The sequence below is a fragment of the Lathamus discolor genome, chromosome 11 (genome assembly GCF_037157495.1).
Source record: "Lathamus discolor isolate bLatDis1 chromosome 11, bLatDis1.hap1, whole genome shotgun sequence".
Classification (NCBI taxonomy): domain Eukaryota; kingdom Metazoa; phylum Chordata; class Aves; order Psittaciformes; family Psittacidae; genus Lathamus; species Lathamus discolor.
Genome location: NC_088894.1, coordinates 378,022 through 398,023, shown reverse-complemented (window position 1 = coordinate 398,023; position 20,002 = coordinate 378,022). Strand labels below are relative to the sequence as shown.

General features: G+C 68.6%; 6 protein-coding genes across 10 annotated transcripts; 2 read left to right on the top strand and 4 right to left on the bottom strand.

The window, feature by feature from the left end:
• Positions 1-8: 8 nt before the first annotated feature.
• On the bottom strand, positions 9-1,174 carry LOC136020680 (regulator of G-protein signaling 9-binding protein-like). Its single transcript, XM_065691997.1, has 2 exons — positions 775-1,174; positions 9-683 (listed from the first exon to the last, which is right to left on the bottom strand). The coding sequence occupies exons 1-2, from the start codon at positions 1,076-1,078 to the stop codon at positions 274-276; spliced, it is 714 nt and encodes a 237-aa protein (XP_065548069.1). The 5' UTR covers positions 1,079-1,174; the 3' UTR covers positions 9-273.
• A 502-nt stretch (positions 1,175-1,676) lies between these two features.
• On the bottom strand, positions 1,677-3,858 carry TNNC2 (troponin C2, fast skeletal type). 2 transcript variants are annotated; one of them, XM_065692003.1, is made up of 6 exons: positions 3,589-3,770; positions 2,812-2,863; positions 2,567-2,710; positions 2,373-2,487; positions 1,965-2,101; positions 1,677-1,888 (listed from the first exon to the last, which is right to left on the bottom strand). In XM_065692003.1, exons 1-6 carry the CDS (start codon positions 3,598-3,600, stop codon positions 1,857-1,859), a joined length of 492 nt encoding a protein of 163 aa, XP_065548075.1. In that variant the 5' UTR covers positions 3,601-3,770; the 3' UTR covers positions 1,677-1,856. The 2 variants fall into 2 exon arrangements, with proteins under 2 accessions (XP_065548075.1, XP_065548074.1); XM_065692002.1 differs by lacking the exon at positions 2,812-2,863 and having other exon boundaries at positions 1,682-1,888; positions 3,589-3,858.
• A 1,389-nt stretch (positions 3,859-5,247) lies between these two features.
• On the top strand, positions 5,248-7,381 carry SNX21 (sorting nexin family member 21). 4 transcript variants are annotated; one of them, XM_065691514.1, is made up of 5 exons: positions 5,248-5,325; positions 5,542-5,825; positions 5,913-6,070; positions 6,213-6,223; positions 6,337-6,437. In XM_065691514.1, the coding sequence occupies exons 2-5, from the start codon at positions 5,555-5,557 to the stop codon at positions 6,353-6,355; spliced, it is 459 nt and encodes a 152-aa protein (XP_065547586.1). In that variant the 5' UTR covers positions 5,248-5,325; positions 5,542-5,554; the 3' UTR covers positions 6,356-6,437. The 4 variants fall into 4 exon arrangements, with proteins under 4 accessions (XP_065547586.1, XP_065547587.1, XP_065547585.1 ...); XM_065691515.1 differs by having other exon boundaries at positions 6,190-6,223; positions 6,337-6,381; XM_065691513.1 differs by lacking the exon at positions 6,213-6,223 and having other exon boundaries at positions 6,337-7,381.
• A 381-nt stretch (positions 7,382-7,762) lies between these two features.
• Positions 7,763-10,017, bottom strand: ACOT8 (acyl-CoA thioesterase 8). Its single transcript, XM_065691517.1, has 6 exons — positions 9,810-10,017; positions 9,594-9,730; positions 9,140-9,365; positions 8,732-8,889; positions 8,236-8,427; positions 7,763-8,144 (listed from the first exon to the last, which is right to left on the bottom strand). The coding sequence occupies exons 1-6, from the start codon at positions 9,944-9,946 to the stop codon at positions 8,026-8,028; spliced, it is 969 nt and encodes a 322-aa protein (XP_065547589.1). The 5' UTR covers positions 9,947-10,017; the 3' UTR covers positions 7,763-8,025.
• A 2,423-nt stretch (positions 10,018-12,440) lies between these two features.
• Positions 12,441-15,710, bottom strand: NEURL2 (neuralized E3 ubiquitin protein ligase 2). The gene is made up of 2 exons (XM_065691208.1): positions 14,799-15,710; positions 12,441-12,734 (listed from the first exon to the last, which is right to left on the bottom strand). The coding sequence occupies exons 1-2, from the start codon at positions 15,448-15,450 to the stop codon at positions 12,619-12,621; spliced, it is 768 nt and encodes a 255-aa protein (XP_065547280.1). The 5' UTR covers positions 15,451-15,710; the 3' UTR covers positions 12,441-12,618.
• Positions 15,711-15,747: 37 nt separating this feature from the next.
• On the top strand, positions 15,748-19,870 carry CTSA (cathepsin A). Its single transcript, XM_065691207.1, has 15 exons — positions 15,748-15,846; positions 15,992-16,155; positions 16,233-16,344; positions 16,458-16,508; positions 16,731-16,817; positions 16,899-17,054; positions 17,388-17,479; positions 17,783-17,867; positions 17,983-18,074; positions 18,269-18,347; positions 18,448-18,596; positions 18,669-18,744; positions 18,823-18,912; positions 18,988-19,089; positions 19,196-19,870. Exons 1-15 carry the CDS (start codon positions 15,796-15,798, stop codon positions 19,277-19,279), a joined length of 1,470 nt encoding a protein of 489 aa, XP_065547279.1. The 5' UTR covers positions 15,748-15,795; the 3' UTR covers positions 19,280-19,870.
• The last annotated feature ends 132 nt before the right edge of the window (positions 19,871-20,002 follow it).

Below are 20,002 nucleotides of genomic sequence, written 5' to 3'. Positions count from 1 at the left end.
AAGCATGTTTATAACTGTCCTTCCGGGGGCTCTGTCCCCGCCTGGCACCCCTGAATCTTGCCAGTCCCTCTGCAGTTGTGGGCAGGAAAGGAGGGGACACTGGTTCTGGTGGGGTGAGAGGGGTTTTATTGACCCTTGAAGCTGGTCCCGTTCCCTCAGCACGGTGGGGGCATCGCTTGCCCTGGCTGCAGGGTACACAAGGTCCCGTCCCCTGCTCTGTGACACTGGAGGGTGCAAGGGGGATGCTGGTCCTGCCTCCTCCCCTGCGCCCGCTCAGAGCACCCTGCAGCAGGGCCCAGCGGGAGGTCCCCCCTGACCCGACACGGCCGTGGTGCTGCCCGTGCCCGCCGACTGCGTGGCCTCCACCGTCCACAGCGGGATGTTGGCTCTGCTCTCCATCTCTGCCAGCGTGGCCCTCACCTGCTCGATCTCCTCCTCCAGGCACGGGGCAGCCGGGGGCTGCGCGGGGCCCCCCCCTCGCCGGTTCCCCAGCCCGGTGCGCAGGGGGGCCGCGCCGCCCCCCTGCAGGGAGAAGAGCTGGCAGAGGCGGTGGGCCCTGCGCAGGTCCTGCAGGAACAGCTCCAGCGCGGACAGGAAGAGCACCCACAGCCGCTCCAGCTCCCGGCGCTCCTCGGGGCTCCCCGGTGCCTGCCGCAGCCCCGCCAGCAGAGCGCACCGCAGCCCTGCGGGACGCGGCCGCTGAGCCGGGGTGGCCCTGGGCGCCTCCGTCGGCCCGGGGTGGGTGCAGGGGGGGCACCGCAGCCCCCTCCTTACCAGAGCTGAGCTCCCGGGCCTCCGCGCTCCTCCTGCGCCGCTCCTCCCGCAGCCGGGGGCCGTCGGCGCTGCCCCCCAGCTGCAGCACCAGCTGCCGGTGCCCGGCCATGGCCTTGCAGAGCGTGGCCTGGGCTGCAGCGCACGTTGCCACTGCTCCCCGCACGCGGCACGCGTCCGCTCTCCTCGGTGCCATCGAGTGCCGTGAGGCCGTGGCAGGGTCCAGCCCCTCCACAGTGGGCTCTGGCTCTGGGCCGCGAGCCCCTGTCCCACCAGCTGCACGGCGCTGCTCTCGCTGTCCCCACATGGGCTGGGTGCTCCCTTGTCCCCTGCTGCGCTTCTCCTGGCCGCAGCGAGAGGCAGGGAGGAGCGTGTCCCTGGGGAGCAGCAGTGCACGCCGGGCGGGCACGGGATGTCCCAGCACAGCAGCTCCAGCATTGCCTTGGCCCCATGCGGAGGGGGAAGCCGGTGTCCCCCCCTTTCCCCCCAGCCCAGGTCCTCCGCACCCTCCTAGATGGAGTACAGCGTTCCTGGGGTGGCGCTGGCGCTGGAGGCTGCCCAGATCCCCCCGGATGGGCAGGAGCAGCCTCAGGGCCCCAGCGCTGCCGTGTGAACCGGCTGCTCCGCACGGAAACTCTGAGCTCAGCGCTGGCGCCGGCCCAGCCTCCCGTGGGAGCCACGGCCCCGCGCTGCCCCATGGCCCCGCGCTGCCCCACGGCCCCGAGCTGCCCCACGGCCCCGTGCTGCCCCATGGCCCCGCGCTGCCCCACGGCCCCGTGCTGCCCCATGGCCCCACAGCCTGAGCGTGACCGGCGCGGGCACCCCCCGCACCCGTCCCCGCCGGGGGAGCAGCGCGGGGGCCCCCCCCGTGTGAACCCGGCTGACCCCGCCAGCAGCTCGAGCCTCTCCCCTTTTATTGAGGATCACACTGAAACCGCGCGCGGAGGAATGGCTCGGCCGCGGCGGGGCCGGCGCGGGGCAGGGCGCAGCCGGGGCCAGGGGCTGGGTGCTGCGGAGCTCCTGCTCCCTGGCTGCTGGTGGAGCGGGGCTGGGCGCAGCCGCCGGCCCGAGGAATGTCTGGTCCTTTACTGCACCCCCTCCATCATCTTCAGGAACTCTGCAAGAGCAGCGCGCTCAGCCTCTGGCCCGGCCGGGGCGCACAGCACCCGTGCTCAGGCATGGCCAGCGCTCACCGTCAAAGTCGATGCGGCCATCGTTGTTCTTGTCCGAATCCTTCATCATGTCCTCAATGTCCTCGTCAGTGACGGGCTCCCCGGTGGCCCTCAGGATCTCACCCAGCTCCTCGATGTCAATGAACCCGTCCGCATTCCTGCAGCAGGGTGAGGGCAGGATGTGCCCAAAGAAATAATAAACGTTTTTTGCCCAGAGGAGCTGTGGCTGCCCCATCCCTGGCAGTGCTCAAGGCCAGGTTGGACACAGGGGTTGGAGCAAGCTGCTCCAGTGGAAGGGGTCCCTGCCCGTGGCAGGGGTTGGAACTGGGTGATCTTCAGATCCTTCCCAACCCAAACCATTCTGATTCCACGTGACCCCGCTTGCCCCTGCAGGCAGGATGGGGCAGCCATCACATCGCCCGCACTCACCGGTCGAAGACGCGGAAGCAGTTGGCCAATTCCTCCTCAGACTTGCCCTTGGCATCCTCTTTCATCTGGCGCACCATCATCACCAGGAACTCCTCAAAGTCGATGGTGCCGCTGCCTGCGGGGAGGAAGCCAAGCGTGGGTCAGGCTGCCCACCCGGCACCAGCACCTCCTGCCCAGTACCCAGGGCTGCTCACCATCCTCGTCCACCTCCTCTATGATGGCATCCAGCTCCTCCTTTGTGGGGTTCTGGCCCAGCATCCTCATCACCGTCCCCAGCTCCCTGGTGCTGATGTCCCCGCCGCCATCAGCATCGAACATGTCGAAGGCGGCCTTGAACTCTGTGGGCAGAGGGTCAGTGCCGGGCAGCGCAGGGGACGGCGCCAGGGCAGAGCCTGGCCCCGCGCCTCGCCTGGGTCTGCTCCCTCTGCCCCGTGCTCACCCGCGATCATCTCCTCGCTGAGGAAGGCGCGAGCCTCTGCCTGCTGGTCTGTCTGCAAGGCACGGGAGCAGGCTCAGCGCAGCCACACACGGTGCACCGGGGAGCCTCGCGTGCACCGGGGAGCCCCACGTGCACCGGGGAGCCTCGTGTACACTGGGGAGCCTCGCGTACACCGCAGCCAGTGTGGCGGGACGGGGGGAAAACCCATCACAGACAGGGGATGGTGCCAGTGCAGCTCCGGTGCCACATGGGCACCTCTGGTGGCAATTGGTGCTTGGGCCCCTCCGTGGCGCAGTGGTCACGGTCCCCATGCGCATCCTTGGCATCCTGGGCACGCGGTGCTATTTTGGGGGTCTCCTCAGCTCCCCTTATAGGGATCAGTGGAGCCGCGGCCGCCGGCACCTGTCGCTCCCGATCGAGTTTCTCCTGGAGGCGCAGGCTGGGGCCGGGGCGACGCCGTGTCCCATGACCCTGCGCTCGCCTTTCAGCCTCCGCTGCCCCCGCGCTGCCCCGAGCTCCGGCCAGGCTGAACTCGCATCCCCACGCACCCGCACCCCCTGGGCAGCCCCCCAGGGGCACAGCCATGGGGCCCCTGCACCGCCCTCACACCGCTGTGCCCTCGCCCACCGAGCTTAGCCCGGCCCCGGGCCCCATCTCTCCACCACCATCCATGGAGGCACCGCAGCAGCCCTGATTCTCAGGGCACCCGGCCCCCCCCGCGTCTCGCCCCAGCACACAGCGCATGCCATGCAGCACACGGCACGCGGCAGCCCTTACCATTGAAGGCATTTTTGCTGCTTCCCTCCCCGAGGGAGTCACCACCTCCTGCAGCAGAACCCCCCAGAAGCTTCCTGGTGCCGCTGGCACCCCAATTTGTAGCGTCCCGCTGGGCTGGCGCGCCCCCAGCCGCTGGCCCCCCTGCCCCGGCAGCCTATCAGCTCCCCGGGGGCGATCCGGCCCCGCTCATTGGCAACCGGCGCATTTTACCTAATTTAGCCAAAGCGTTATTGGCCAGGAGCTGGGGATTAAGCGCGGGTCTGGAGCTGGGATAGAAATTCAAGCCCTGCGGGGAGGGACACCGGAGCCTTGGCAGGAGGCTCTGCCCCCCCCCCGCAGCGGCACCCCCCACCCAGAGCAGCTCAGCGAGGAGGGGGTTAAAAATAGCCCCAGAGCCACCAGCATCACTCAGACAAGGGGTTCAGGACACCCCCGCCCCACACATCTGCCCCAGTACAGGGGTATGGACCATTGCCCCCCTCCCCTGCCAAGCCCACAGCCCCGCTGGGGCAGCATCCCAGGACGGGGCCAGGCTCCCCTGACACAGCCCCATCCTGACACAGTCACCTCCTTCACCCCACAAGCCCCCGGGGGCTCCAGCCTCCTTCCACCACCTGTGCCCCTCCTTCAGCCCCATTTTCTGCTCTGCTGGGGCAGGGCACAGCCGTGTTGCAGCACCCACCCCAGAGGAGGAAAGATGCCCAGCAGGACCTGGGCCATGAAGTCCCTGCGGGGCACAGAGCATGCTCCCCCCCTGCGGTACGGGGTCCCCAGACCATTGGCACCTGGGCCCGGAAAAGGCCCTGTCTCCCCGTGCCAGCGGGAGAGTGGGAAATCTGCCCAGGTGCCTCTTTGAAGGCTCTGCCGTCACACAGCGCAGCCCATGCCAGCCACCTCTGCCAGGGCCGGCCACGGCTAGCGGCCTTGGGGACATGCTGGCCAAGTGGCCCGTGCCCCGTGGTGCTCTGAGGGGGTTGCACAAGAGCTGGGAGGGGCTGCAGAGGGGTCAGCAAACAGCACCCTGTCCTGCAAGGTCCCAGTGCCGGGGACATCCAGGAGGTTCCCTGGCTCCTGCTTTTGCTGGGAGCGCCCATTCCCGGGATGGGTGCTGGGGATGGCACCAGCGCAGCCTCTGCAAAGTCCCACCCTGCCCTGCAGCCAGCACGGAGGGACTTGGGAGGGTTTGGGATCACTGGGCACCAGGTGCTGAAGCCCCCCAGCCCCGCCGGTGCCTTGGGGAGCTCTGGGACCCCTGATGGAGCCCGGGCAGGATGCGCGCTGCTGGAGCTGAGCGCAGCGGGCGAGCAGAGGCAGAGCGATGGCAGCAGCTGGGCCGGTTCCTCGATATTAATAGACATTCCCAAGGAAGCGGCGAGGAGGGAGCAGGCACGGCGCTAAATAAGGCAGCGGAGCCGCGCGGGGCACGTAGCGAGGCCGGACGGGGCAAGGGCCCGGGGAGCCCGGGCAGCGGGGAACGACCCTACCCGGGGGGGCGGCACCGCGGAGCCGGGAGCCGGCTGCAGGTACGGGGGTGATGGGGCACGGGGACACGGGGGTGATGGGGCATCAGGAGCCCGCAGCGCCCGGCGCCGGGGCGCGGGACCGGTGACCGGCTGGGGTCGGGCCGCGCCGGCCCCGCTGCCGCGATCCGGGTTCCAGGCGGAGGCGGAGCCGCGCAGGGAGGATCCCGGGACGCGCCGCAGCCATCGCTCGGCACCGCCCGGCGCGGGCAGCGCGGTACGGACCGGCCGCGGCGGGACGCGGCTCCGCCGGGAGGAGCGGGGGGGGGGGGCGGGAGCGGGCCCGGGGCTTCACCGGGGGGTCTCGGGGCCGAGGGGTCCCAGGGCCCGGGTGCCCCAGCCCAGGCCCGCGCGGGGCCCGCGGGGGGCAGCCCGGTGCGGCGGCAGCCCCCGCCCCGCCGCGTTGGGGTGACCGGTGTGACCCCCCCGGCAGCCGGCCCGCCGGGATGGCCGCCCGCATCCTGCACCGCCTGCGGCACGCTCTGTCGGGTGAAGGGGGCCGGGAGGAGCGGGCGTGCGGCAGCGCTGAGGCCGAGGACTGCCCGGAGAGCTCGGAGCTGGAGGATGACACCGAGGGGCTATCGACGCGCCTCAGCGGCACCCTGAGCTTCACCAGCCACGAGGAGGAGGAGGACGAGGAGGAGGAGGACGAGGAGGGTGCAGGAGAGGAGCTGGGGCAGCCACCGCAGCCGGCGGCAGCGGGTGCCGAGGACGGAGGTAGGTGCTGCGGGGCCGGGGCGGCAGCACCCTGTGGGGGCCCGGGGGTGGTGGGTGCCGCGGGCTGACACCCGTCTCCCGGCGCAGAGTGGGGCCCTGCGGCCGAGCGTGCCGGCGGCAGCAGCCTCCTGACCCGGCAGCTGCAGGAGCTGTGGCGCAGGTCCCGGGGCAGCCTGGCACCGCAGCGCCTGCTCTTCGAGGTCACCAGCGCCAGCGTGGTCAGCGAGCGCTCCTCCAAGTACGTGGTGAGTGAGCCCGGCGGGGCTGTGCGCAGGGCGAGGCGGGGTGGGCGCGGGTCCTGTCCCCCCCCGGGGCAGGGGTCCCCCGGGCTGGTGCTTATTTCTCTCTGTCTTTCCCCGTGCTGCTCGGACGGTGCTGGCGGCTCAGATGAGCCTCAGGTAACTATCGCTGCCGGGTGCTGCGGCTGCTCCCTCCTGCCCGGGCAGACCCCGCCATGGCCGTGCTCTGGTTCTGCCCGTGGCTCTGCCTGACGCCCGGCTCCCCCCCGCAGCTCTACACCATCTACCTGATCCGCTCCGGCCGGTTTGACAAGGCCCCGGCCGCCATTGCCCGGCGCTACTCGGACTTTGAGCGGCTGAACCGCCGCCTGCGCTGCCGCTTCGGCTGCGACATGGCCGGCATCGCCTTCCCCAGGAAGAGGCTGCGCCAGAACTTCACCGCTGAGACCATCGCCAAGCGGAGCCGAGCCTTCGAGCAGTTCCTGTCCCACCTGCACTCCATCGCCGAGATCCGCCGCTCCCCCGAGTTCCTCGAGTTCTTCTTCCTGCAGGACCTGCAGGCTGCGCAGCGCCTCACCTGCACCGGCATGTACCGCGAGGCCCTGGCTACCTGGGCCAATGCCTACCGGCTGCAGGACCGGCTGGGGGCCTGCGGCTCCAGCCGCTTCCTGCTGACGCTGGCCGGGCTCGCCGTCTGCCACCAGGAGCTGGACGAGCTCGGCGAGGCCCATGGGTGCTGCGAGCAGGCGCTGCAGCTGCTGGAGGCTCAGGGCAGCCACCCGCTGCTGGGGCCCTTCCTGCAGGCGCACGTCCACCTCGCCTGGAAGGTGGGCAAGGACAAGCGGCGCTCAGAGGCCCGGCTGCAGGACCTGCGGGAGGCCGGGCCGCCCCTGCAGCAGCAGCCCACCCTCAAGGAGTGCCTCATCAAGGAGCCTCTGGAGTGAGCATCCCGCTGGTGCCGTGGTGAATGGAGGGACGGGGGCAGCAGCGAGGGTGCTGGCACTGGTGGGACGGGGCAGGGAGGCAGCGCTGTGGTCCCGCAGCAGCATGGCCCATGCTCGGGAGCTGCCTCAAAAAAGCACTTTCTCTGTGGTTCATCCGCCCCATCCCGTGGGGTCGGGCACTCACCACCGCCCCGGCGCTGCCGGGAGCTGGCTCGAGGGGCTTCGGGGACGGACGGGACCTCAGCTGGGTCACATTGGCACTGCAGAAGGGAGCGGGAAAGCATCTGCAAAGTCCAGGGCTCTTGCCAGGAGCTTCCCATAAAACTTGCATAAGGACTTTATTTAATAAAGTCTCAGCAGGAGGCAGAGCAAAGCGCCCGCTGGGTCTGTTCAGCTTCACCTCCCCCTGGGCACCACCAGTGCGACACCTCATGCTGCCCACTCTGAGGTGGGAGCTGCTCCGTCCCCTTTCCCTGCTCCCTCTTCTCTCCTCCAAGCCTCTCCCTCTCCCCAGTCCCTCTCGCAAGCCCAGCCCTGGGCAGGAGATGAGGGTGAGCAGAAGCAACGACTGAGGTGCCAGGGCACAGCAAGGGCAGAAGAAGTGAGAAGGGGAAGCAGAAGCTGCATGCGCTGCAGGAACACTTTCACTGGCTGCAGGGGCAGAGCCGGCCCTGGCGCCTCCCACCCTCCCCTCCAGAGAGGTTCCCTGGGGTGAGCATGGTGCCACGGGGACAAACTCCAGAGGCCGAGCCGAGCCCTTCACCCACAGCTTGCTTTATTGCAGGTGAAAGGTGCTGATCATATAGTGCGGTTCTGTGCTGTGCCGTTGGGGACAGCAGACATCTGTGGGTCCCCATCCATCGTGGAGGGCCTCAGGCACCAGCACTCCCACAGTGCTGGATCCAGCCCGTGCTTCAAGGCTCCTTCCTGCTGCCTGGGTCCTGCTCTGCCACATCAGTTTTGGTCCCGGGGTCCCCCTCTCAGCGTGCCCAAGCACCGCCCTGTGGGGCTCCTCAGCTAGAGCTTGCTCTGGTTTGGCATTTCCTGCACCCTGATGACGCCCTCCTGCGCGCAGGTGACAGCCAGGACCCCATCCCTGCGCCACAGCCGGCCTTGCACCAGGCCCCGGCACCCACCTGCAGAGAGGCACCCTCAGACCACAGCTCCAGGGGCGGGCAGGGCCAGCGCCTGCCATGCAGGGTCCCGGGGACATGGGTGAGCACTCACCAGCCCAGGGGCTCTCGCACTCGTACAGCATCCAGTGGTCCGCTCGGAAGGGCGCATGGAACCACATGGAATGGTCAAGGGACACCATGAGCTTGATGTGGTACTGCCGGTGCGGTAGCAGGGCCGTGCCCAGGAAGGCGTAGTCGGAGATGTAGGCAGCCACGCAGCAGTGCACCTTCATGTCAGTCTCCCCTGCAAAGCAACCGGCTCTGCCCGTCCCGGCCAGCAGCTCTGCTTCCCGAGAGCCTGGCACAGCCGAGATGCTCCTCCAGAGCCGCTGCCCTGGCCATGCTCCCGGGGGAAGCCCGTCATGGCTGAGCATGGCACAGGGCACTGCTCTGTGCTGCGGCACCTGCACCTGCATCGCAGCCTTGAAATCCACAGGCCCGGGGTGCAGGCAGCCTCCGAACCACAACCCTCGAGTGCTCTGCAGCATGAGCTTGAGCTCGAGCCCTCAGCTCGTGGGGCAGCCAAACACCCTCCTGGCAGGACCCACCTATGTAGCCTCGTGCTCGCACCCAGAAGAACTGCTTTGGCTCCTGCGGCTCCAAGCAGAACGTGTCTGGCGGGTTCACGGGTTTGATGTCAATCGGCACATCTTCGGCTTGAATCTTGGTGAGGTGCTTTCTGTATCTCTCTGCCAAGTTAGGATTCCTGTAGACCGACACAGAGAAGCGAGGTTAGTGCCAGGCAGGCCAAGGGCACGTCCTTGGCAGCGGCTTCAGCCCTGGGCCACCCGGGGCACACTCCTGCCCTGCCCTGCCTCTCTGCTCCCTTCCCACGTGTATTTGGGAATTCCTTGGGCAGTCATCCCAATCCTCTCCTGCCTGCTTTCGCCCCCGCACCTTCCTGAGCCCCAGGCACAGGAATGGCATCCCCGGGGTGCCCCTTCCACCCCACTCACTGCAGGAACTTCTGGATGAGCTCCTCTTGCGTCAGCAGGTCCTCAGGGGGGGGCACGGAAGGCATGGTGAACTGGTGCTGCACTGGGCTCCCCTGGGAGAGCTGGAACGAGGCCTGGCAAGTGAAGATGGGCTTGCCGTGCTGGATGGCCTTCACGGAACGAACAGAGAAGCTCTTCCCGGTGCGGGTCCGCTCCACCTCGTACAGCACCGGCACCTTGGGGTCCCCTGAGGCAGCAACGGCACATCCTGCCACTGGGCACCGCAGACGGGGCGGGACGTGCAGAGCCCAAGCCCCGGGGCCATGCGGGCAGTGCCACATCCGCCCCCGTGCTGCGCGCACCAGCTCACCCTGCGGGCCTCATCGCCGCAGGCACCGCACGGCCCCGGCCCCCCGCGCTGACAGCCGCTCAGCAGCCCGCCCACCCCAGCCCGCCCGCCGCGGCCGCGGCCCACCTGCCCGCACGAAGTAGCAGTGCAGCGAGTGCACCTGCTCGTCGCGGCTGACGGAGCGGGCGGCCGCCACCAGGGCCTGCCCCACGATCTGCCCGCCGAACAGGCGCTGCGTGGCGGGCACCCAGTGGTGCCGGCCCCTGCGGGGAGAAGGCGGCGGCGGTGAGGGCGGCGGCGGCGGGAGCGCGGCCCGGCCCCGGCCGCGGCGGCGCCGCGCACCTGAAGAGGTCGAGCTCGAGGCGCTCCAGGTTCAGCACGCTCGTGATGAGCGCGCTCCGCAGGTCCCCGGGCGGCGCCCGCCCCGAGCCCGGCCTCGAACCCGCGCCGGCCCCGTCGGAGTCCCGCGGCGCCGCCATCGCCTCCGCCAGCGGCACCACGGGGAACACCACCGCCCGGCCGCCGCGCGGAGGGTCAGGCAGCACCGCCCCCGCGGGGGGGGGCCGCCAGCTGATTGGGCAGCCCAGGTGTCAGTCAAGTGGGTGTGGCAGAACGCTCTGCGCTGTTTGGCTCCCCTCCTGCCAATCCGGAGAGAGCGCCTCTGATTGGCCAGATCCAGGGTGAGGGCGGGGCCGCAGTCAGTTTAAGGCAGGGAGCGCGCCTGCAGCTGCGGCTCCTGGGCGCCGGTTCGGGTCCCGTCCCGTCCCGTCCCGTCCGCGCCCTCCGCTCTGCTGCGTCCGAGCTCTCCTCCCGGGACGTGCGATGGCAGCGCCGGGGCCCCGGTGCCGCCGTGCCCGGCAGCCGTGGGCCGCGCCCGGCGGGTCCATCCCAGGGCATGCTGCGCGTCCGCCCGCCCGGCCGGCAGGGGGCCCTGGAGCCACGGCACAGCCCGCTGCGGCTCGCGGTCGAGCGGAGCACGCCGGGACGCGGCCCTCTGGCAGCGGTGGCAGCCGCCCGGTGGTGCGGGCGGAGGCCCCGCGGTGCCCCGTGTGAGCACATGGGCTCTGCGGGGCTCCAGAGCGCAGCCGCCGCAGCGGCCCCGCCCGGCCCACTGGGGGTGTCCGGGTGCTGCCCCGGTGGCGCCGCGAGGGGGCGGTGCTGCGATGCCGGGGGCTGTGCCCGGCCCGCGGTGCGCCACGGGGCCTCGAGTCGCCCGGGGCCCGGTCCGTCCCCTCTCTGCCTGTGGCCGCTGCTGCCTTCCCCTCAGCGAGGGGGGCCTGGCCCCGGCGCGCAGGGGCAGGCGGGGGCGGTCACCGCAGCGCCGCGGAGCAAAGGCTTCAAACGGGAGGAGAGCGGGAGGGAGGCACCCGGGGGGGTTTCTCAGCCCCCGGGCGCTGAGCGCGCAGCGGGAGCTGCTCCAGCGCCGGCAGCTCCAGAGCCCCGCGGGCTGGGACGTGCGGGCGGGTTGGAGACTTGTCCTGGGCTCAGCAGCAGCAGTTGTTTCTCTCCTCAGCAGCTGGTGCAGCGCTGTGGTTTGACTTTCAGCCTGGAGCAGCGCTGGTAACGCCGATGGTTTCAGTTGCTGCTCGAATGTTTGGTCTGGCCAAGGACTTCGTGAGCCTCGTGCTCTGCCAGGGAGGAGGGGAGGCCGGGAGGAAGCACAGACAGGACACCTGACCCAGACTGCCCAAGGAGGTATCCACACCACAGCACGGCATGGCCGGGACGTAACGGGAGTTACCCAGAAGGGCTAGGGCTGCAGGGTTGGAGGAGGCATCGGTCGGTGCTCGGCTGGGGGGAGTGGGGCGAGTTATTGGTGGGCTGGTGCTGAGGTGTTGTATCCTTTCCCCTTGTTATTTCCTTTATCATTATTATTGGCGGTAGCAGCAGTGATTTGTGTTATACCTTAGTTACTGAACTGCTCTTATCTCAGCCCGTGGGAGTTGCATTCTTTTGATTCTCTTCTCCGTCCCTCCAGGAGCTGGGGGAGGGCAAGAAGCGGGGGAAGTGAGCGAACGAGTTTTGTGGTTGGGTTTAAACCACAACAAGACTTCACCCCATTGCTTTGCTTCAGTTGCATTGATGTTTTTTGGTAGGGTCGGCCCCTTGCAGGAGTAGGACTGCTCTGTGGCTGGGGACTTCCTCTTGATCAAGGGGTTTGTAACATTATCTGATACTGTCAAATCTCTCTGACTAAACGAGTGTCGTGTTTCCTAAAACGCCGCTCTGCGTGCTTGGAGCTGCTTGTTTCACCCCTCAGCTGAGCTGCGGAGAGGCCTCGAGGGCCCTGATGCTGCCCCCCCCCTCCCCCCCCCCCCCGCCATCTCTCCCTCGCATGTGTGGGCTTCTGCCCGATTCTGGAGGGCTCTTCCCTCTGCCTCTTGCTCTGTACAGCTCTGACCCTGGCACCACCTGGCACCGGCACTGCAGGAGGGTAAAGGGTCTGGGGAGGGGTTGGGAAGCGCTGGGGTCCCCGCAGCCAGCGAGGAGGGAGAGCTGCACACGGCACCGGGTCACTCCGGCGCAGCTCCCGGGGTGCTGTGGGTTTCCCTGCGGTACCGCCCCGTCCCCCGCAGGAAACGGCTCATCCCTCACGGGGTAAACACGTTTCCCAAGAGCGAAACTGCCCGGCCGGGGCCAGACCCGCCTGTGATTTACCTCCACGTGAGCGCTGGGCCGGGCCCGCCCCCGCACTGACGCACCCGTGCCCGGCAGGGTCATGGGCTCAGCTTCGTGGGGCTGCTGCAGCAGGGGGGCTCCCAGCCCAGCCTCAGCCCCTGAGCCCTCCTCCGGCGGGACTCTGCCACCTTACGGGAGGCAGCGCCATGCTGCGACACAGAGGGCGAAGGAAACCCCCTTGGCTGGGGACCAAACACCCCAAAGCTGCAGCTTCCTCCCCAGGCAGGAGCGGGGCAGCTGCCCCCTCGCTCCCCGCGTTGCTCCGTGCACCCAAGCCCTGCAGCGCGTTCGCTTGCTGGCTGGAAGGACTTTATTGGGCTCTACCCGCTGCTGCCCGCACGCCCGCCCCGCGGCGCGGTGAAGGTCCCTCTGGCGCGCTCATGTCCCCCTTGGGTGGCTCGTGCCGCGCTCACCAGTGCCGGGGGCAGCTGCGGGTGCAGGTCCTGTCGCCGTCGGGGGAGCCCTCGACACCTCACTCGTGTTTGCAGAAGCTCTTCAGCGGCGGGGGCAGGTCCAGGCCGTCGATGGCCAGGCGGTGCACGATGTGCTTCTCGATGACCAGCCGGCACAGGGTCTGCAGGGACGGCACTGGGGACAGCACAAACAAGGAGCTGAGCTGGCTGTGGGATGGGTCCCACAGCTCCCCAGAGGCACCCAAAGGTTGCTCTGCCCCAGGAGCAGCAGGGTCCTGCCCAGCGCTTGAGCTGGCTGCGCTGGCTGGGCCGCGAGCTTGAGGGCTCCGTGCAAGGAAGCTCTTCCCGTTGCTCAGAGCAGGGCTGAGGGACGGTTCTGTGCCCAAGTCACACCTTGCTGTGCCTGTTTGCATCTGTCATCTCCAAGGGCTGTTGAGCAGCTCCCCAGGTCTCACACACCTGCACTGTGCTCTGCCTTCCCTGGCTCCTTGGCCTGCTTCCACTGCTGGGTGTCTGCAGGACAGCTCTAGTGATGCCTTTGTGACAACCACCTTGACCTATTCTGTGGCCACCCCTGAGACCCTGCCTGGTTCCTGCTCCTGTGACACACGTCCCTCTGGGATTCTTCTCTCCACAGCCCTTGGTGGCTCAGCACCACGGTGCGGTTGTTTAAACAAGAGCTGACTCAGGTGCAGCCCGTGGGCCTTGGTTCATCCACAGCCTCCAAACCAAAGGAGAGCTCCCCGGGCATCGTGCTCAGCCAGAGTGGACCCAGCCCTTTCAGCCGAGGCCTTGCGGCTGCAGGGCCGGTGCCTCCAGGAGCTCACACCGGGCAGAGCAGGGCTGTGCTGAGCAGGACCGTGCTGTGCCCAGCCCGCTGCCGGCCGCGGGGCTGGTTTTGGATGGCTGGAGCCCTTATCTCCACCTCGGCAGCGCGGGGCTGCATCCTGCCGAGTGCTGGGTGACGGGTGGCAGATGCCCTTTGCCTCTCCTGCCCCCTGCACCGGCTGCCACCAGCAGCTCAGCTGCTACTTCTGCTTTCCGCTTCACCCACCAGACCCTGGCCAGGAACAGAAACTCACTGGGACTGATTTTAAACGCTGCGGAAGTGGTGCACAAACTGGAGCTACTGAAATCTTACTGGAGGAGAGGAAGCCAGATTGTGCCTCTGCAGCAGTGCCCGTGCCAGCCGCGGGGACACGGCCTGGGGCTCAGCGCTCACAGGGACCCACGGCTGCGGTGCAAGGGGCCAGCTCTCCCACACGTACGTGCTCCAGCGCATCCCTCACCTTCCGGGGTCTCACTTGCCTCCGGCAGCTCAGGTTGCTCCCCCTCAGCACTCTCCCAAGGCAGGGGCCGGGCAGCCGGGCACGTTTAACCCCCGCTTGGATAATCGGGCTCACAGCAGCTGGTGGCAGAATCCCAGATTCCAGCCTTGAGACAGAAGCAGTTGAAGGCTGCACCAGCAGAGACACGGTTGGTGGCTCCCGGTGGTCGGTGCAGCCACCACCCAGGCACCAGCTCCTGTCCTGCCCCTCGTCTCACCTCATCCTCAGCACTGGCCAATTTATGGTGCTAATTAGCAATGATGAGCCTGACTCCTCGTAAGAGCCGTGACCGCCACCAGCTGAGGGACGCCAGCCATTGCCCAATCTCCGGTGTCATCACGGGGTGCCCGCCCAGGGCACAGCACGGGGCACGTGGCAGGTGCAGGGCACAGCGTGTGCCTGGGCGGGCGCTGCCGGATGTTTTGGTGCCCGGCAGGACGTCGCCTGGCTCCGGTTGCCGCACGCCATGGGTGAGGGCAGGCACCACGACGGACACCAACAGGCAGCAAAGTGAGCACCAGCACCGGCCTCTGGTCAGGGGCGTCCATGCGGCTGGGGGTGAGCATGGTACTGCTGGGGCACCACGGCCCTTGGTCCAGGGCAACCCAGAATACCCACCCCATCGCTCTGCTCGGGAGCAGCAACCAGGCCGGGCTCTGCCCTGACCACCGCCACCGGGAGCTGGTGTGGGCTCTCCCCTGAGCCGGTGCGGCAAAGCTGCCAGCAGACGCTGCCCATCAGCAGCTGTGTGGGCTCTCAGCCCTGCTCTGTAGGGTCCAGGGCTCTCCTGTGCCCTCTGTCCCATGTCCCTCTGCCCTGTGCCGCTCTCTGATGCTCCCACTGTTGAGGTGACCCCCCCCAGCCACTCCACAGCTCCTGTCCCGTGCCCCCGGGAGGGTTTGGGTGCTTACAGCCATAATCCACCGGGATGACCCGGACGCTCTTGGTGGAGGCAAAGACGTCGACCACGGCGTAGAGCGGGCGGGCTGTGGGCAGGCGCCGGGCGCTGGGCCCCATGTCCTCCCCGTTGATGATGATGTGCATGTCGGCGGTGCCGTCGGGCTGCGGGGTGTACAGCACACCGATGCGGCTGCGCCGCGCCGTGGGGGGCAGCACGTTCGCCCTGTACAGCTCGTCCAGGATGTGGCTGTAGCGCCCGGGCCTGCTGCGCCCCACCAGCACGTCACGGGGGATCCTCACGCGCTCGATGCACAAGAAGGGCTCTCCGGGGGGGGCCCGTGCCTCCTCCCCATCCACCGCCACGCGGTTGTGGTTGCGGGTGATGGCAAACACCCACGTGTCCCCCATGTTGACCAGGTCCGGCAGCGAGTACTCGGGCACGGCCTCGAGGCGCTGTGGGTCGAGGGCCGTCAGCCCCACGCGCAGGTGCCCGCACCAGCCCGGCTCCTTCTCCTCGATCTCCACCAGGAACACCTCCCCGGGCGCCAGCGGCTCCTGGCTGAAGCAGAGCCCGTGGGCGAAGCTCTCCACGCGCGTGGCCCGCGTGCGGGTCCCGTCCAGGCGGACGTTGGCGCCGTGGACGCGGTGGAAGCGCGCGGCCATCGCCAGCGCTGCTGTGCCTATTTATAACCGGCCCCATCGGTCTCAGCTGCCGCGGGGCGGGGACGGGCGCGGGGCCCGGAGGGGTCCTCGTGCCGCGGGGGAGGGTCCCGCGGGTCCCGGGCACCGCCGGGCACCGCCGGCCTCAACGGGGCTCAACGCAGAGCCGGGCCGGGGGGCGGGGGGGCCCGGCCGTGCCCGCTGCGCAGCGGCGGCTCCGCCGGTGCCGGCGCGCTCTCACGTGCCGAGCGGACCGGGACAGGGACCGGGCGCCCCCGGAGCTACGATTGGCCTCCTCGCGGCCCCACCCCGCTCACGTGATCGCGGGAGGTCATATGGGAGGGTATCATGTGCCTGCCGGTATTGCAGCCTGCGGGAGCCGCGCCGGGAGCTGCGGGGGTCAGCGGCGCCGGGCGGGATGGGGCAGGGGCGGGCGGGGAGCGGGGAGCGAGCGGGGCCGGGCACAGCCGGGGCGGTTCGTGGGGCGCTGCCGATGCCGCTCCCGGCCGGCAGCGCCCCGACCTCTCTCCGCCGCCGCCCGCAGATGGGGCCGGTGCTGCTGCTGGCGCTGCCGCTGCTGCTGGGGCTGAGCCGAGCCGCCCCCCCGGAGCACGAGGTGACCTTCCTGCCCGGGCTGCGCAAGCAGCCGTCCTTCCGGCACTTCTCGGGCTACCTCTGCGCCGGGCCGGGCAAGCGCCTGCACTACTGGTACGTGCGGCCAGCGCTGGGCTGTGCCCCGGGCGAGGGCAGGCGCTGGCCGGGCGCTGACAGCCGCGTGTCCGCAGGTTCGTGGAGGCCCAGAGCAACCCGCAGAGCAGCCCCCTGGTGCTGTGGCTGAACGGGGGCCCCGGCTGCAGCTCCATGGAGGGCTTCCTGAAGGAGCACGGTCCCTTCCTGGTCAGTAGCCGCAGCTGCCCTGTGGCCGGGGCTCTCAGGCTGTGTGCGGCGTGAGCCGCCCCGCCGGGGCCAGCCTGGCTGTGCCCTTCGGCCACTGCCTTCTGCCTCCCCAGGTCCAGCCCGATGGGGTCACGCTGAAGTACAACGACTACGCCTGGAACAAGGTACGGGCACAGGCGCTGCCACCACCGACGGCTGAGGGGAGAGGGTGGCCCTGAGCTGGTTCCTGCCTGTGCCACGGAGCCCCCCTGCCTGGCTCACTCTCCTCTCCAGTCTGATGTCAAGACCTGGCAGGAGCCCTGGGCCGGGCCAGGCACCCGTGGGTGCTGCTGGTGGCAAGCCAGGAGCAGGTCCTATGAGCTCCCTCTCCTCTGCTCTCCCTGCAGATTGCCAACGTGCTCTACCTGGAGTCCCCCGCTGGCGTCGGCTTCTCGTACTCCGATGACAAGAAGTACGCCACGAATGACACTGAGGCGAGTGATGGGGCTGCTGGAGGGGCCCGTCCCGGCGCGGGGGTCCTGCCTTGCTGGTGACCCCTCCCTTCTGCCCTGCAGGTTGCTCACAACAACTACCTGGCGCTGAAGGACTTCCTCCGGCTCTTCCCCGAGTACTGCAAGAACGATCTCTACCTCACGGGCGAGAGCTACGGGGGAATCTACATCCCCACGCTGGCCGAGTGGGTGATGCAGGACCCCAGCCTCAACCTGAAGGTGAGCACTGGGGCTCTGCCGCCGGCCTGGCCCGAGCAGGGGCTTGGCCCAGCCTTGCCGCGGTGCCGGGGTGGGGACAGGCGTGCGGGGCTCTCTGCGGGGTGTGGGGCAGGTCCGGCCCCGCAGCCTTTCATCTCGTGCTGGCGCTGGCAGCGGCTGCTGCGGACGTGCCCGGCCCGGCCGTGCGGGACCCGGGGAGCGTTCTCAGGCAGCCCTGACCCTCCCTGTTCCCTCCGTGCAGTAAACAGAGCTGCATCTGCTTCCTGCCGGCTGCCTGCGGCTGCCCTGTGGGGAGCCGGAACACAACAGAGTTGTTTTCTTCTTGCCTTGCAGGGAATCGCTGTGGGAAATGGTCTCTCATCCTACGAGATCAATGACAACTCCCTGGTTTACTTTGCCTATTACCACGGCCTGCTGGGGACCGAGTAAGAAGGGGGGGCTCTGCTGGATGCGCTGTCCCTGTACGAGTGCGTCAGGGCTGGCTGGGTCTGTGGTGTGCGGGACACGGGGAGCCCCTGGCTTGGGCCAGCAGCCGGGCTGTGGAGATGGCCCCTTGTCACGGGCAGCTCCACGGGTGTGATTGCTCACGGGCACACAGGGCAGGGGCTGAGCCATGTGCGATGCAGCAGCAAGGCCGGGAGCCTGCGGTGCTGCAGCCACAGCCGATGGCTTTGTGTTGGTGTTGCCATCCGGGCAGTGCGGTTCCAGACCCTGGTCTCTGCCCGCAGGCTGTGGAAAGACCTGCAGGCCTTCTGCTGCTCCCAGGAGAAGTGCAACTTCCACGACAACTCCAACCTGAACTGCACACTCAAGGTGAGGGGAGCGGCAGCCCCGAGCACGTGCCCTGCGCTGGTGTGGGTGAGCAGCACCCGCCATGGACCCTGGAGCATCCTCCTGGGTCCCAACCCCTGCTTGCGGCTCGTTGCAGATGGAGGAGATGATTCAGATTGTGGAGGAGTCTGGCCTCAACATCTACAACTTGTACGCGCCGTGCGACGGCGGGGTCCCTGGGGGCTTGAGGTCAGAGTAGCCCCAGGGCAGTGGGTCTCTGGTGCTGGCTTGGTTTGGTTTGCTAGCGGGGGGTCCTGGCTGGCTGGGGTCTCTCTGGGACACTTTGACAGGGCCTGGCTGCTGTCGGGGACTCCCCCAGGGAGGGCCCCCAAGCTCTTGCTGCTCCAGAGCTTTCAGCCCATCCCACGTCATTCCGGCTGCAGGTACGAGAGTGACTACCTCATCACCCACGACCTGGGCAACTCCTTCATCCGCATGCCTATGAGGTTCTCCTGGCGGCAGGTGAGCGGTGGGGCTGCACGTGTCCTCGGGGGGGCGGGAGGGGGCAGAGACCGGCCACCGCCGCGGGCAGTTGTGGCAGGGCCTCTCCTGCCTCTCCCAGAACCTGTTCCGGATGCCGGTTGCCCGCAATAAGGTGCGGATGGACCCGCCCTGCACCAACTCCACAGACATCAGCGTGTACCTGAATGCACCGGAGGTGCGGAAGGCTCTGCACATCTCCGCCGAGGCCCCGGAGTGGCAGGTTTGCAGGTGGGTGAGCTCCGGGCGGGAGGGACCGGCCCCAGCGCCAGCGGCCGCCTGATGCTGACGCTTCCTGCACAGCTTTGAGGTGAACCGCGGCTACAAGCGCCTCTACATGCAGATGAACGACCAGTACCTGAAGCTGCTCGGAGCCACGGTGCGTGGGGGGCAGCCGCCAGGCCCCGGGACCGGCTCTGCTGAGCTGCGGAGCGCTCACCGTCCTTCTGCCCCACAGAAATACAGGATCCTGGTGTACAACGGGGACGTGGACATGGCCTGCAACTTCCTTGGGGACGAGTGGTTTGTGGACTCCCTGTGCCAGAAGGTAAACGGGCAGCGCGGGGCCGGGCCGGTCACCAGCTCTGTGAGCTGGGCGCTGAGGGCACCGCGCTGCTCCCAGGTTCAGGTGGCTCGCCGGCCCTGGCTCTACACGGAGAGAGGTGAAAACCAGATCGGGGGCTTCGTGAAGGAATTTACCAACATCGCCTTCCTCACCATCAAGGTAGGGCTGTGCGGCCTCGGCGGGGAACAGGGCTGCCAGTGCCGCAGCCGGAGCAGGGCCGTGCTGGCTGGGCTGTGCCTGACCTGCCGCCACCCATCTCCCACAGGGAGCAGGGCACATGGTGCCCACGGACCGGCCGCTCGCTGCCTTCACCATGTTCAGCCGCTTCATTAGGAATGAGCCATACTAAAACCAGTGGAGGCAGCACCCGGCTGCCCCCAGCACCTCTGGTACAGCCCCACCGGCACAGCCCCACGGCACAGGGGCTCCTGCACCACACCCCCGCCCCTGCTGCAGCCTCTGGGGCTCCTGCACCACACCCCCGCCCCTGCTGCAGCCTCCGGGGCTCCCTGCGCTAGCCCGGGGTGAGGATGGGGCTGTGGGCCGAAGGAGCAGCCCCGGGGGCTCTGCTCTCGCTGGGTGAGGAGCTGTGCGCCTGCTGCAGCTGCCACCGCTTATGTGGCTTCCTGTGTCTGGGAAGCCTCTTCCCTGTCTGGGGTGGCAGCTGCTTCCCCCCGGTCTGGCACAGCCCCACACTTCCCTTTGCCCCTACACGCAGAGCCCTGGGCAGACGATGCAGCTGCCCCGTTAGGAAAGCACAGTCCAGGCGGTGGCTGCGGGCAGCTCCTGGAGGCCTGTCTGCTCCCAACCCGCTCCCACCTCTGCTCCCACTGCAGGAGGCATTCCATAATGACAATCCCACCGCCCGCTCCCTGCCCAGGGCACACAGTGCTCTGGGAACTTGCAATAAACTCTCTGAACCAGGTGGTTCTGCTCCTCATGCCCAGCTCCTCGCACCGCTCTGTTGCCCCTCTGCTCTCTGATGAGTACCACGCTGCACCAAGGATGCTGCAGCAGTGAGTGCTGCCACACGGAGCTGGGGGACCAAGACTTCTGTGTCTTCTGTCCCCTC